The 16,204-nt window shown below is 43.9% G+C and overlaps 1 protein-coding gene across 2 annotated transcripts in view; it reads right to left on the bottom strand.

Annotated features, from left to right (window-relative positions):
* CDC7 (cell division cycle 7) overlaps nt 1–16,204 on the bottom strand; it is a 154,231-nt gene that overhangs the window by 55,487 nt on the left and 82,540 nt on the right. For both annotated transcript variants that reach the window (XM_069232344.1, XM_069232345.1), the window contains exons 4-5: nt 11,502–11,595; nt 11,264–11,406 (exon numbers count right to left, since the gene is read on the bottom strand). In XM_069232344.1, coding sequence (XP_069088445.1) covers nt 11,264–11,406; nt 11,502–11,595 — 237 coding nt within the window. The remainder of the gene's footprint in view (nt 1–11,263; nt 11,407–11,501; nt 11,596–16,204) is intronic.

Here is a 16,204-nt window from a genome sequence, read left to right as displayed (position 1 = left end):
CACACTAAGTAACTTTGCACCTAACCTTTACCAGGTAAAGGTTAGACATATAGGTGACTTATAAGTTACTTAAGTGCAGTGTAAAATGGCTGTGAAATAACGTGGACGTTATTTCACTCAGGCTGCAGTGGCAGGCCTGTGTAAGAATTGTCAGAGCTCCCTATGGGTGGCAAAAGAAATGCTGCAGCCCATAGGGATCTCCTGGAACCCCAATACCCTGGGTACCTCAGTACCATATACTAGGGAATTATAAGGGTGTTCCAGTAAGCCAATGTAAATTGGTAAAATTGGTCACTAGCCTGTTAATGACAATTTGAAAAAAATGAGAGAGCATAACCACTGAGGTTCTGATTAGCAGAGCCTCAGTGAGACAGTTAGTCACTACACAGGTAACACATTCAGGCACACTTATGAGCACTGGGGCCCTGGAGAACAGGGTCCCAGTGACACATACAACTAAAACAACATATATACAGTAAAAAAATGGGGGTAACATGCCAGGCAAGATGGTACTTTCCTACAGAACCCCCCCCCTCCCCAAACGAAGGACAATAAGACTAGCCATGACCTGATGAGTCTTCATTGTCTAAGTGGAAATATCTGGAGAGTCCATCTGCATTGGAGTGGGTACTCCCAGGTCTATGTTCCACTGTATAGTCCATTCCCTGTAGGGATATGGACCACCTCAACAATTTAGGATTTTCACCTTTCATTCGTTTTAGCCAAAGTAGAGGTTTGTGGTCTGTCTGAACAATGAAGTGAGTTCCAAACAGGTATGGCCTCAACTTCTTCAGTGCCCAGACCACAGCAAAGGCCTCCCTCTCAATGGCAGACCAACGCTTTTCTCTAGGGGTCAACCTCCTACTAATAAAAGCAACAGGTTGATCCTGGCCCTCAGAATTAAGTTGTGATAGGACTGCCCCTACTCCTAATTCAGATGCATCAGTTTGGACATAGAATGTTTTAGAGTAACAAGGGCTTTTCAGGACAGGTGCAGAGCACATGGCCTGCTTCAGCTCCTCAAAAGCTTTCTGACAGTTTGCTGTCCATAATACCTTTTTAGGCATTTTCTTGGATGTGAGGTCATTAAGAGGGGCTGCAATGGAGCCATAGTTCTTAATGAACCTCCTGTAATACCCAGTGAGGCCTAGGAAGGCTCTTACCTGAGTCTGAGTGGTAGGGGGAACCCAATCAATAATTGTTTGGATTTTCCCCTGTAGTGGTGCAATCTGTTCCCCACCAACAAGGTGTCCCAGATAAACCACCTTACCCTGCCCTATCTGGCACTTTGAAGCCTTGATAGTGAGGCCTGCCTTTTGCAGGGCCTCCAGAACCTTCCATAGGTGGACTAGGTGATCATCCCAGCTGGAGCTAAAGACAGCTATATCGTCCAAATATGCTGCACTGAAAGCTTCCAGCCCTTGTAGGACTGTGTTCACCAACCTCTGAAAAGTGGCAGGTGCATTCTTCAATCCAAAAGGCATTACAGTGAACTGGTAATGTCCTCCAATGGTTGAAAATGCTGTTTTAGGTTTAGCATCTTCTAATAATTTGATCTGCCAATACCTTGCAGTCAAATCAAAAGTGCTTAGATACTTGGCAGATGCCAGTGTATCTATGAGCTCATCTGCCCTGGGTATAGGGTGAGCATCAGTTTTGGTTACCAGGTTGAGACCTCTATAGTCTACACAAAACCGCATTTCCTTCTTTCCATCTTTGGAATGGGGTTTTGGTACAAGTACCACAGGAGAAGCCCATGGACTTTCAGAGTGCTCAACCACTCCTAGTTCTACCATCTTCTGTACCTCTTGCTTTATGCAGTCCCTGACATGGTTAGGCTGCCTATAGATCTTACTTTTGACAAGCAAGCTGTCTCCAGTATCTATAGTGTGCTCACACCAAGAAGTGGTACCTGGCACAGTAGAGAAGAGTTCAGAAAATTGATCTAGGAGGTTTATGCAATGGTCTTTCTGCTCAGCAGTAAGACAATCAGCCAAAACTACACCTTCCACAAGAGCATCTTGTTCTGTGGAAGAGAAGAGATCAGGTAGAGGGTCACTGTCTTCTTCCTGTCCCTCATCAGTTGCCATGAGCAGGGTGAGATCAGCCCTGTCATAGTAGGGTTTCAGGCGGTTTACATGGAGTACCCTAAGGGGACTCCTTGCAGTGCCTAAGTCAACTAAATAGGTGACTTCTCCCTTCTTTTCAACAATTGTGTGGGGACCACTCCATTTATCTTGGAGTGCTCTTGGGGCCACAGGCTCCAAGACCCACACTTTCTGCCCTGGTTGGTACTGAACCAAAACAGCCTTCTGATCATGCCATTGCTTCTGGAGCTCTTGGCTGGCCTGAAGGTTTTTGCTGGCCTTTTTCATGTACTCAGCCATCCTTGATCTGAGGCCAAGTACATAATCCACAATATCATGCTTAGGAGCTTTTAAAGGTTGTTCCCAACCCTCCTTTACAAGTGTGAGTGGACCCCTAACAGGGTGTCCAAAAAGAAGTTCAAAGGGGCTGAAGCCCACTCCTTTCTGGGGTACCTCCCTGTAGGCAAAAAGGAGGCATGGTAGAAGGATATCCCATCTCCTGCGGAGTTTTTCAGGGAGACCCATAATCATGCCTTTGAGAGTTTTGTTAAATCTCTCCACCAGTCCATTTGTTTGTGGATGATAGGGTGTAGTGAATTTATAAGTTACACCACACTCCTTCCACATGGCCTTTAAGTATGCAGACATGAAATTGCTTCCCCTGTCTGATACTACTTCCTTTGGGAAGCCCACCCTGGAAAATATTCCCAGGAGGGCCTTTGCCACTGCAGGAGCTGTAGTGGTCCTTAAAGGAATAGCTTCAGGATATCTTGTGGCATGGTCCACTACCACCAAGATAAACCTATTGCCTGAAGCAGTAGGAGGGTCAAGGGGGCCAACTATGTCAACCCCTACCCTTTCAAAGGGAACCCCAACCACAGGCAGTGGAATAAGGGGTGCCTTTGGGGTGCCACCTGTTTTGCCACTGGCTTGACAGGTTTCACAGGACTTACAAAAATCTTTTGTGTCCTCAGACATCCTAGGCCAATGAAACAAGGGAACAAGCCTGTCCCAAGTTTTCATTTGTCCTAGATGCCCAGCTAGGGGAATGTCGTGTGCAAGAGTTAGGAGGAACTTTCTGTACTCCTGAGGACTCACTAATCTCCTGGCAGCTCCAGGTTTAGGATCCCTATGCTCAGTGTACAAGAGGTTGTCCTCCCAGTAAACTCTGTGAGAGTCACTGACATCCCCATTAGCCTGTTTGACAGCTTGCTGTCTTAGACCCTCTAATGTGGGACAGGTTTGCTGTGCCACACTCAGCTCCTCCCTGGCAGGCCCCCCTTCACCCAAAAGCTCAGCAGTGTCTGCTTCAAGCTCCTCTGGTGTAGGTTCTGCACATGGAGGGAATTCTTCTTCCTCAGAAGTAGAATCCACTGTAGAGGGAGGGATAGTAGGAAGTGGTTTGCTTCTACTAGCCCTAGCTTTAGGGAGCACTTGGTCCATTGTTCCAGGATCCAAGCTTCCCTGTCCTTTTTGCTTTTTGGCCTGAGCCCTGGTTAAAGCATAAATATGCCCTGGGATGCCCAGCATTGCTGCATGGGCCTCCAACTCCACATCTGACCAAGCTGATGTCTCCAAATCATTTTCTAGTAGACAGTCTACAGGTAAATCTGTGGCTACCACAACTTTCTTTGGACCAGTAACCCCCCCCCAGTTGAGATTAACAACAGCCATGGGGTGGCTAAGTGTGTTGTTGTGAGCATCGGTTACTTGGTACTGGTGACCAAGTAGGTGTTGTTCAGGGTGGACCAGTTTCTCTATGACCATAGTCACACTGGCTCCAGTGTCCCTGTAGGCCTGAACCTCAACACCATTTATTAGGGGTAGCTGCTTGTACTTATCCATATTAAGGGGACAAGCAACTAAGGTGGCTAAATCAATAGCCCCCTCAGAGACTAACACAGCCTCTGTGGCCTCCCTAACAAGGCCAACCCCAACTAAGTTACCAATAGTGAGCCCAGCTACTCCCTTGGATTGGCTATTAGTAGGTTTGCTCCCACCAACACTGCTATTAGTAGGGACACTAGGTGTAGCAGTAGGGGTTGTAGTGGTAGGAGGCTTGGTGCTTTTCTTTGGACAACTGAGATCTGTTGTCCAATGGCCTTTTACTTTACATAAATAGCACCATGGTTTCTTTTCTTTGTTTTGATTAAAGGAGGATTTGGACCCACCACCCCCACCAGAGTGTTTTTGTGGGCCTGATGAAGACTCATTTTTAGATTTGTCCCCACCCTTGTCAGAAGACTTACCATCCTTCTTTTTGTTGCCATCTTTGTCACCCCCTGTATGAACTTTTCTGTTCACCCTTGTTCTGACCCATTTGTCTGCCTTCTTTCCCAATTCTTGGGGAGAGGTCAGATCAGAGTCCACCAAGTACTGGTGCAACAAATCAGACACACAATTATTATGAATATGCTCTCTCAGGATCAAGTTATACAGGCTTTCAAAGTCAGTAACCTTACTGCCATTTAACCACCCCTCCAAGGCCTTCACTGAATGGTCAATGAAATCAACCCAGTCTTGTGAAGACTCCTTTTTGGTTTCTCTGAACTTTATCCTGTATTGTTCAGTGGTTAAGCCATAACCATCCAGGAGTGCATTCTTAAGTACTGTAAAATTATTGGCATCACTTTCTTTCACAGTAAGGAGCCTATCCCTACCTTTTCCACTAAATGATAGCCATAGGATAGCAGCCCACTGCCTTTGAGGGACATCTTGTACAACACAGGCCCTCTCAAGTGCAGCAAACCACTTGTTAATGTCATCCCCCTCCTTATAAGGGGGAACTATCTTGTGCAGATTCCTGGAATCATGCTCTTTTACAGGATGACTATGGGGAATACTGCTGCTGCTGCCATGGGTTTCTAAACCCAACTTCTGTCTTTCCTTCTCTATTTCTAAAGACTGTCTATCCAAATCCAGCTGTTGCTTTTTAAGCTTCAGTCTGGTTTGTTCCACCCTCAACTTATTGAGTTCCCTTTCTAACAATCTGTCATCAGGGTTGGTGGGAGGGACATTTCTAGATACAGAGGTATGATGGGAATGAACAGAAGGAGACCTGTCCCTTACAGAGGGCACCCTAACAGCTTGGCTGACAGTGTAATGTGAGAACACATCATCTGTATGATGTGACTCCACCTCAGTACCAACTATGCTAGACTGTCTTGTAATGGGCAGGCTAAGAAGTTTCTTTCCTGAACCTTTTCCTGGGGGAGTCCCTGGATCAGATTGAGAACCATTAGCTACTTTTTGATGGGGCACTTTTAGCCTTATCTTGTTCTCTAAGCATGTTAAGTAACAGTTCTAAGGAAGGATTCTTCCCTACACTCAAACCTCTCTCTATGCAGAGACTCCTTGCTCCTTTCCAGCTAAGGTGATCATATGCAATTTTGGACAGATCAACATTTTGGCCTGTGCCAGACATTTTTAGAGAGAGTTAAAGTGATAGAAAAAGAGAAAAAAGTTTTCAGAACTTTTTAGAAAGACAGAAAAAAAACTTTTTAAACTTTTAAGAACTTTTTGAAAGTTTAGAAGTACTTTTCAGCACTTTAGAAAAGAGTGAAAAGAGGAAATGCAAAACTTTTTAGCTATGTGTACACACACACTGAACTTGTTTTGTATATTTTTCTCTTATGAAAAGTACAATGACAAGAGTGGTAAGTAGTCTCAAAGCACTTATCCCGTCGCTGCTTCCAATGTAGGAGGCTGGACTGGCTTGTAGTGAGTACCAAGGGGTACTTGCACCTTGCACCAGGCCCAGTTATCCCTTATTAGTGTATAGGGTGTCTAGCAGCTTAGGCTGATAGATAATGGTAGCTTAGCAGAGCAGCTTAGGCTGAACTAGGAGACGTGTGAAGCTACTACAGTACCACAAGTGTCACTTGCACAATATCATAAGAAAACACAATACACAGTTATACTAAAAATAAAGGTACTTTATTTTTATGACAATATGCCAAAGTATCTTAGAGTGTACCCTCAGTGAGAGGATAGGAAATATACACAAGATATATGTACACAATAGCAAAAATATGCAGTATAGTCTTAGAAAACAGTGCAAACAATGTATAGTTACAATAGGATGCAATGGGGACACATAGGGATAGGGGCAACACAAACCATATACTCCAAAAGTGGAATGCGAACCACGAATGGACCCCAAACCTATGTGACCTTGTAGAGGGTCGCTGGGACTATTAGAAAATAGTGAGAGTTAGAAAAATAACCCTCCCCAAGACCCTGAAAAGTGAGTGCAAAGTGCACTAAAGTTCCCCAAAAGACAAAGAAGTCGTGATAGAGGAATAATGCAGGAAAGACACATACCAACAATGCAACAACGGTGGATTTCCAATCTAGGGTACCTGTGGAACAAGGGGACCAAGTCCAAAAGTCACAAGCAAGTCGGAGATGGGCATATGCCCAGGAAATGCCAGCTGTGGGTGCAAAGAAGCTTCTACTGGACAGAAGAAGCTGAGGTTTCTGCAGGAACGAAAAGGGCTAGAGACTTCCCCTTTGGTGGACGGATCCCTCTTGCCGTGGAGAGTCGTGCAGAAGTGTTTTCCCGCCGAAAGAACGCCAACAAGCCTTGCTAGCTGCAAATCGTGCGGTTAGCGTTTTTGGACGCTGCTGTGGCCCAGGAGGGACCAGGAGGTCGCAAATTGGACCAGGAGGTAGAGGGGACGTCGAGCAAGACAAGGAGCCCTCTCAGCAGCAGGTAGCACCCGGAGAAGTGCCAGAAACAGGCACTACGAGGATGCGTGAAACGGTGCTCACCCGAAGTTACACAAAGGAGTCCCACGTCACCGGAGACCAACTTAGAAAGTCGTGCAATGCAGGTTAGAGTGCCGTGGGCCCAGGCTTGGCTGTGCACAAAGGATTTCCGCCGGAAGTGCACAGGGGCCGGAGTAGCTGCAAAAGTCGCGGTTCCCAGCAATGCAGTCTAGCGAGGTGAGGCAAGGACTTACCTCCACCAAACTTGGACTGAAGAGTCACTGGACTGTGGGAGTCACTTGGACAGAGTTGCTGGATTCGAGGGACCTCGCTCGTCATGCTGAGAGGAGACCCAAGGGACCGGTAATGCAGCTTTTTGGTGCCTGCGGTTGCAGGGGGAAGATTCCGTCGACCCACAGGAGATTTCTTCGGAGCTTCTAGTGCAGAGAGGAGGCAGACTACCCCCACAGCATGCACCACCAGGAAAACAGTTGAGAAGGCGGCAGGATCAGCGTTACAGAGTTGCAGTAGTCGTCTTTGCTACTATGTTGCAGTTTTGCAGGCTTCCAGCGCGGTCAGCAGTCGATTCCTTGGCAGAAGGTGAAGAGAGAGATGCAGAGGAACTCTGATGAGCTCTTGCATTCGTTATCTAAAGTTTCCCCAGAGACAGAGACCCTAAATAGCCGGAAAAGAGGGTTTGGCTACCTAGGAGAGAGGATAGGCTACTAACACCTGAAGGAGCCTATCAGAAGGAGTCTCTGACGTCACCTGGTGGCACTGGCCACTCAGAGCAGTCCAGTGGGCCAGCAGCACCTCTGTTTCCAAGATGGCAGAGGTCTGGAGCACACTGGAGGAGCTCTGGACACCTCCCAGGGGAGGTGCAGGTCAGGGGAGTGGTCACTCCCCTTTCCTTTGTCCAGTTTCGCGCCAGAGCAGGGCTAAGGGGTCCCTGAACCGGTGTAGACTGGCTTATGCAGAATTGGGCACATCTGTGCCCAAGAAAGCATTTCCAGAGGCTGGGGGAGGCTACTCCTCCCCTGCCTTCACACCATTTTCCAAAGGGAGAGGGTGTAACACCCTCTCTCAGAGGAAGTCCTTTGTTCTGCCATCCTGGGACAAGCCTGGCTTGACCCCAGGAGGGCAGAAACCTGTCTGAGGGGTTGGCGGCAGCAGCAGCAGCTGCAGTGAAACCCCAGGAAAGGCAGTGTGGCAGTACCAGGGTCTGTGCTACAGACCACTGGGATCATGGAATTGTGCCAACAATGCCAGGATGGCATAGAGGGGGCAATTCCATGATCTTAGACATGTTACATGGCCATATTCGGAGTTACCATTGTGAAGCTACATATAGGTAGTGACCTATATGTAGTGCACGCGTGTAATGGTGTCCCCGCACTCACAAAGTCCGGGGAATTGGCCCTGAACAATGTGGGGGCACCTTGGCTAGTGCCAGGGTGCCCTCACACTAAGTAACTTTGCACCTAACCTTTACCAGGTAAAGGTTAGACATATAGGTGACTTATAAGTTACTTAAGTGCAGTGTAAAATGGCTGTGAAATAACGTGGACGTTATTTCACTCAGGCTGCAGTGGCAGGCCTGTGTAAAAATTGTCAGAGCTCCCTATGGGTGGCAAAAGAAATGCTGCAGCCCATAGGGATCTCCTGGAACCCCAATACCCTGGGTACCTCAGTACCATATACTAGGGAATTATAAGGGTGTTCCAGTAAGCCAATGTAAATTGGTAAAATTGGTCACTAGCCTGTTAGTGACAATTTGAAAGAAATGAGAGAGCATAACCACTGAGGTTCTGATTAGCAGAGCCTCAGTGAGACAGTTAGTCACTACACAGGTAACACATTCAGGCACACTTATGAGCACTGGGGCCCGGGAGAACAGGGTCCCAGTGACACATACAACTAAAACAACATATATACAGTGAAAAAATGGGGGTAACATGCCAGGCAAGATGGTACTTTCCTACAACCCATCTCTGATAGGGCTCTTGTCCATCACATTTTCTCCCCACACCTTTAGCTTCCTGTCTGTTGCAGCATTGTTGCAGTATGAAAATTACCTGCCACCGGCCTATTGCTTAAGTAGTTCTGCGCCCGAGGACCAGGACCCTACCCCAACTCTCTCCTCCTACTTCATGGAGCCCTGCTGCTCCTGTCAGTCTGGGCTGCTCCCACAGCAAAAGGAACCAAAGGAGGCCAAAGAAGAGAAAAGGTGCTCGTGTTCTCTGTGCTCTCAGTTCTCATTATGGCAAGGATACCAGAAAAGGGAGAGCAGATTCAGCTGCATTTTCCAATAAGAGCATCCCAAAAATAACTATAAATAGTTTTGTTACAAGGTAGTGAGACTCTGAATTCAACGGGCACTCTTTGGGCATGCAAGTTCACAAGATCTTAAGCTCGTACTGATTCATCAATTGAAAAAGCTAAAAAGACACCGCACTCCCTACTTTAGTGTGTTTGCAGAGAAATACAAAAAGTAATTCACTTCTAACATCACAAAAGAATAATATTGCAGTATTCAAGATAATATTCATTACACCAACAGTATTTAAGCGATAATACATTTGATAAATGAAATCAAAATACTTCTCTACCGTTCTTTTTGCTACCGGTGCACACAATACCTTTGAATATTGCACTTTGTCTAATGTCACAATAAGCAAGCACCACTCTGATAATCCAATTTATAAGTAATCTATTCAAACCCGTCTCCAGTAGTAAGCCACCTACTTATTCCATAATGACTGTCAGAAAACTAAGGTCTGGGAGACTAATAGCAAAAAAATAAATGTTAATCAATTAAATGCCAGGTCCTCCCGAAAGAGGTCACTGCATAACGGGCTGCATCAAGGGCTTGCACAATTAATTGTTTTCTTCCTAAGAATGAACCACAAAAGTTACCTTCGAAACAGTCGCACTTCAAACCTTAAAAAATAAAAAACCAGCAACTATCCTACAAAGCAAGACACAAAAGAAATTGGAAGAAAGATAAAAACTGAATAACAAGGTGTTCATCCAAACGTCTTCACCATTTCCAATGGCATCTCAGCAGTATCCCCTTTAGAGTTTACCCTCCCAGGTACTGAGGTCAAATTTCCTCAAAAAACTCAAAACAACAGTGGTTGAAAAAAAAATTAAAAAAACGTATTTATCAGTACATCTACTAGTAAACCCGTGAAAGGCTCAGATTTTTCAATCATACCTTATATACTGCTTCAAGGGATTTGGTTACCAATCCAAATCTTATTAGAAAAGTCTACCATAAACTCCAACGATATAACAAACTCGTTCAGCAATTTTTCATAACTTGATGAACGGCTGGAACGTGGCCAAGGAAATTGAGAATTCTGATCCACCAGTTGAATTTCGAAGCACTTGCCACAGGCCTTTGTTCTGTGGCAGGTTCGGATGCTTTATATTCAAAACCAGAGACCTTAAAAGGCACTAGAAAGCAATTGTCTGTTGCAACAGAGGCAGGTCGCCCTTCCATTGAAGAAAGCTGACCTGTCCCTCCACTGAAGAAAGCTGATCTAAGGCAACAAAAAAGAGAAAGAGGGTCCAGATCATATATTTTTATTAAGGAAACTAGTAACTATTTGATGATTCTTTATATACTCAATCAAGACCTACTTTCTCTTTTAACATTTGCCCTGCTTTGATCATGAAACACTTATTTTCCTACGAGTGATATATGTATTACAAGTTACACAGCCAGCCTAAAGACCCAATTGCTCTCTACATATCTGTGTGTATTCGTTTACAGAATTAAGAGCTTGGCCAGCTAAAGCGGTCTGCACCCAACTAATGGTAAATGTGTTTTTGTCGAATGATCAACCTTTATATGGAAATCTGAATGCCTAAACAATAGAATAGATATAGAGATTCTTTAGGAGAAATTACAATCCAGAAATTAAGATTTACTTCTACCTGACCAGTTAAACCATTGTACATAGTGTATATAGTTCTGGGAGTAGCTATGAAGTCAATTACCTTGTTTGGTAAAACGTAATAGTACATACAGGGATTAAAGCGACAATGATCACCTCTTCATCTCTCACCTCAGATCAAGATTAACTATATGGTAAGATAACCTATGTCCAAGCATTTTTAGAATGTTTTCTGTATTTATTGCTACAAAAAGTAACCTAGTTTCTAAAAAAAACACAGCTAAATACTGTTTTCATCATGTATGTAAGCGTTTTACAGGCACTTGATGAGCAAACTTTTTTTTTTAGTAGAAAACATTCTTGTTGCCTAGATGTCTATCCCCATACTTTCTGCTTCACAATTCCTTTAGTGATAATGCAGAATCACAAACCAATGTTTAAATCAGTTTATAAAACTGTGTCAGTGAACGAACACCTGGATGAAGTAAAAGTCTGCATTTTTTTTTACTTCTCGTATGCAGACTCTCCTAGATGGATCAGAATGTAGTTATTTAGCACACTTACTTTTTTAACCGCCTGTTATATAAGAAGTTACTGGGCTTGATGTCACGGTGAACAATGCCAAAGTGATGAATGTGTTTTAGAGCTTTAAGCAGATTAAACATGTAGTCTCTTACTTCTTCGAAGTTAAGATTATTCAGAATGTCCTGCAAAGATAAATATGTTACTTTACTAGGGACATCCATTTTTTTGGCCAAACATAGTTTAAAATACCCCTTCCATGAAAAGAAGAATGACTTACCAAGAAAGATTCGTGCTCTAAATATGGCATGATGATAACCACATGATCATTTTTTCGTATGCAATACTTAATACCCATGACATTTTCGTGCCCACTGAAAGAAAAATGCCCAAAAGTCAGATGAGGATTGCAACACACATGTTTTAAGCTAAATTTAACTTTTCTACACAAAAATACTGCTAAAAAGCTTAACATTAGCAAATGGGAGATATGGGTGGGAGAACTGGACGAGGTTGCTGGAGTAAGGCATGTACAGCGCCCCAGGTGCTGGCCTTTTTGGCGAGACTTAATTCAAATACCTAGACTTCAGGCCTGGCCAGATGGCAGGATCCTCAAGGGGGTTTCTACCATATGGAATGGCCCTGTCCCGTTATTAACAAGTGTTGGGAGACAAACATAACTACCATATCTCATGTGGTCGGCACGCACACTGAAGCAAAACCCAAGACTGCCCTTTTGGGTATCCTACATGACCTGGGATGCCTTCAAGGGACTGGATTAGGCACACTTGTGGCAAAGAGACGAAACCAGGCAATGGACCTCGCCGGTTGCCCCATCTTTGTTGACCTGGACGAATGGCATGGACTGATGCACCAAAATGAAGGAGACAATGTACACAGTCAGGGGATGCCCTCACAAATCTCAAAGTGTGGACCAAATGGCGGCCATACCATGGGCTTGAAGGATGACGCTGGAACACATGAATGATTGTATGTATAGCCAAACAGGGCATAACTATGAGGGGAAATGGATTACTAATGAATGGCCATTTGGATTTTGTTTCTTCTGAATGAGGAACACATTGTAGTGATTGAATTGAAACTTGAAATAATAAAAAAAAATGTTTCTATAGACTAAAGATGAACATTAAAAATACAAATACAGTACGTAGACAAAACTCAGCACGAATATGAATATAGAGGATGGATAAGTAACATTGTAGTCCAAAAAATCCGAATATACTACTTACATGTAAAACTGGTTCAGGGTAATGGGTAGCTTGGCATGAGGTTTGCAAATCTGCCAGTATCAGTAATAGTACAAACACAGTTACTTGTTTAGATTTCTCACCAGAAAGAAATAGACAGAATTTGACACCCACTTAACGGGTTAAGCAATGCATTCTTATGCAGCAAGGATGCTCTACCCAGATTCCCCTCCTGCTGGCGCAGAGTAGCTGTAAATATGAACATGAAGTGGACACAGGAATGCATACCGCATGGACCAGTCCAGGGCTAAGAAGCGACCTGGTTATGGGGTCCAATTTAAGCATTTCTACAGGTGGTTTTATGCACCGCCTGGCAAAGGGAACACAAAATATCCGCAAAACATCAGTCCCAGGGAAGACACTGTAATCAAACACAATAGCTCAGTGGTCTAAAACGGGGCTAGGCTCCTGCTTTACTTTTACATGCCTAAGTCAGAAAAACAGTGTAATTTTCTTCCGAAAGGAACCATCTCCATGCCTCCCTCTTCATGTGATGGTTCATCTCTTGGGGCAGGACTGCAGGGACATCACAACATTTACAATCAACAGCACCTATTTATAATCGATTCTTGCCGTTGCACCACAAATTGGTAGATCCTCCAACCAAATGGGATGCTAAAAGTGAGGGGGGGGGGGGGGGGGAGTAAAAAGCCAAGCCAGCTTTATATAATGTAAAAGGGCACTCCAATAGTGCCACTTCCCTGGGACAAGATGTTGGTCTACTTCTAGTTGGCCTCATAAGGAAGCGGAAGCTATCTGCATTACTGGAATCCTTGCAGATCCATCAAGCACAATAACTTGGTCTGCAAGCGCAAAAGGAGCAGACATTAGAAAATAAGTTTTGAGTGGGTATCTTCATGATCCCCAAAACACTGCAGGTCATGTGAAATGGTTTTGCAAAAATAAAGTTAATGTACCTCAGCTGAAAGTGCCACTATCACAATGATAGAGGGCACCTCTTTTTCGCTTCCCTTTACAGGCATTTCTCATGGTGAACGTTGTTGCAGTCCTGTACAAGATGGCGACTGCTCTTGCAGTCCTATTTTTATTACCACTTCCAGCTCTCTTCACAAGGTCACTGGTGGAGAGGTCATTTTCTTGGATCTATCCACCCAAGATAGCGTCTGCTTTTGCAGTCCTACTTTTTTTTACCACTTCAAACACTCTCCACGTAGCCATTGGTGCAGCGGTCCTATTTTTACATCTGCCTGCCGCATTAGAGCGTCCTCGCTATTTTGTTAGACAGCTTACAGCCTCCAGTATGCACGATACAGCTCAGAGGACCGTAGCAGACTACACCATCTCAAATAGTTACCATAAGATTGTTCTATCCCATGGCACAAGTTGGGAGTACACAGGGGTAGATGTTGTCCACCCACTATTTTCACATGGTGGACGCTGTCCACCCAGCCAAGTAGCTGTGTCATACTGTAATATGATGAACTCGTCTCGGTGTAATGTTTAAACACCGCTACGCATTCAGCAGCGCCTGCAAGTTGTCTGTTTTCATTCGGAGTAGCAACATGCAGGTGGCAGTGAGGGGGCTCTTTTACTTTAAATTCGAGCTGGGGCCAAAGCAAAAGCTAAGTCAAGTGGCCATCAGGCCTTCTTCTCTTTTCGATGGAGCTACCTGGAACCTCACACCTAGCTGTAATGGAGGGGAAACAAAGGCAGGCACACGGTTTGTGGTCACTTCACAGGTACTTAAAGGGGCACGATTTTGACTTTGGTCAGTCCTGGTAATTAAGAGATATGCAAGCACAGGAAGAATGTCCGATATGCTGGCCTGTTCCTGTATTTACGCAAATAGCAATTTAAATATCACTATTTTGTCTTATTTCTTGTATAGCGCTACTTATCCCAATGCAGGGTATCTTGTGCCCTGTTCTAGCCAGACAATCTTCAGCACATAGAGCTCAAGGTAGTTCTCGCAGAGATTGCTTACACTCCCGTCCTTCGACACATGGCTTTTAATGCATATAATCACTCACGTCCATTTGCATTCCGGTTACAGATTTTACCTTGACCTGCCCTAGGCTTGGCTCATCCATTATAGTTTGCAGCCCAGAAGCTTTCCAGGTATTCAAAAGTTACTTTTCATTGTTGTGGTACTAACACCCCCACATCCTCCACCATTCTAATTCATGATATTCTCCTCCAATAGATGATTCAGGCATCCACAGGACTGCTTTATCCATGTTAGCATAAGTAACTTGCCCAGATTGGTAAACCCTGACTTTGGATACAATTAATTTTGGCTCCTTTTTGTATGCCTATTTCCCTACAATCCGTTTTGTATGTTTCATTAGTGGGGCACTCAACCAAGCTCTTAATTCAGATATTAACTGTTATGGCTCTGTTTTGTATGCCTCTTTTCTAGCAAACATTCAGTTTGGTTCAAATGGTAGGGGACGCTACTCATGCATGTACACATTGGTGCTTGCTTGACTAGGTCCTTGGTTTTTATTTGATTCTGTTGATATCTTTCCCAATTTTTGTCTTTTTTGTGCATGTCTTTATGTGTATTTTATCTCTCAGGCTGAAATTAAGCTTTTCCTGATGATGATCCAACTATTTTAATGGGTCGAAACATCATCAACAATAGCATAAATAACCAATTCCTATTCATTGTACTGTTTATGAGCTGCATTGCTGCTACTGTCATTGTGATACAAATATTGCACCTTCATGTCACCTTTATCACATTTTTTGCTTAAGCACCTTTTTCACTTCACGATTGCTCACAACCCACAGCAGTCTTTTATTTAAAATAAAAAAAAAACCTCTATTCATAGATCTTTGTAAATTAAAAATATTGGTCTAATTTACAAATTTGTTTATTATCTCATACCTTAATCTTGTTGCCTTAGGGACCGTTATTGTTCGATAATACTAATACTCTACCCAGTCCCTATAGTATCCAGGGTTTACCTTGTTTTTTGAAACATAAACGCTTGTATTATCAGAGGCATTTGTCCTAAATAAAGAAGAATGCTAATTAACGGCTGGGATTGTTTCTGTATGCATAAATGCTCTACACAATAATCATATACATACAGCCCGTATTTGTTCAGAAACACCTTTTCTGTACACATGGTTCAAAACAACACAGAAGCAAAACCTCCACATAACACTGAGATAACTTCCTGGGGCATGGCTGAAGCACCCAACTAATAATTGTTGAAGAGAAGGAAAAAGCAACACATGGGTCAGGAGGGTGAAATTGCTATTTATTTTAAAATCACGGTGAATACACAGCCTGCTAACAGTATAAATGCGGCTAGGGTTGTAAGGACAACCAGACAATAGCCTACCCAACTTTGGGTGTATTGAGAAGGATGAATGGGGTTAGTTGCCCCTGTTAAAAAATATAGTCTAGACTCTTCTCATGTACTGAACTGTGATCACTGTTCTAATTTTATATCACTCATTTGGTGTGAAAGTACAGCAGGTGGCAGCATCTAGGTCTTCAACAGATGACAGATGTTATGCTCATGTCATCATCTGAATTATTGGCAGCGGCCTATTGCATGAATATAATGCACATTGCTACATTGACCTTATGACTAGGTTTGCAGCACACTTAAAAAACAAAAAACAAAAAAGCAGACTCAACTACAGGGCCAGTTCACTCTAGAGGATGGGACACAAAAGATGCAGAGTTTATTCTTGGGACTCTTAAAAGCAGATTTTCCGAATAGAGGACACAGGCTGT

Source organism: Pleurodeles waltl, chromosome 4_2 (assembly GCF_031143425.1).
Source record: "Pleurodeles waltl isolate 20211129_DDA chromosome 4_2, aPleWal1.hap1.20221129, whole genome shotgun sequence".
NCBI classification, from domain to species: Eukaryota; Metazoa; Chordata; class Amphibia; order Caudata; family Salamandridae; genus Pleurodeles; species Pleurodeles waltl.
Note: the sequence above shows the minus strand (reverse complement) of the source record. Positions and strands in the feature narration are given on the sequence as shown.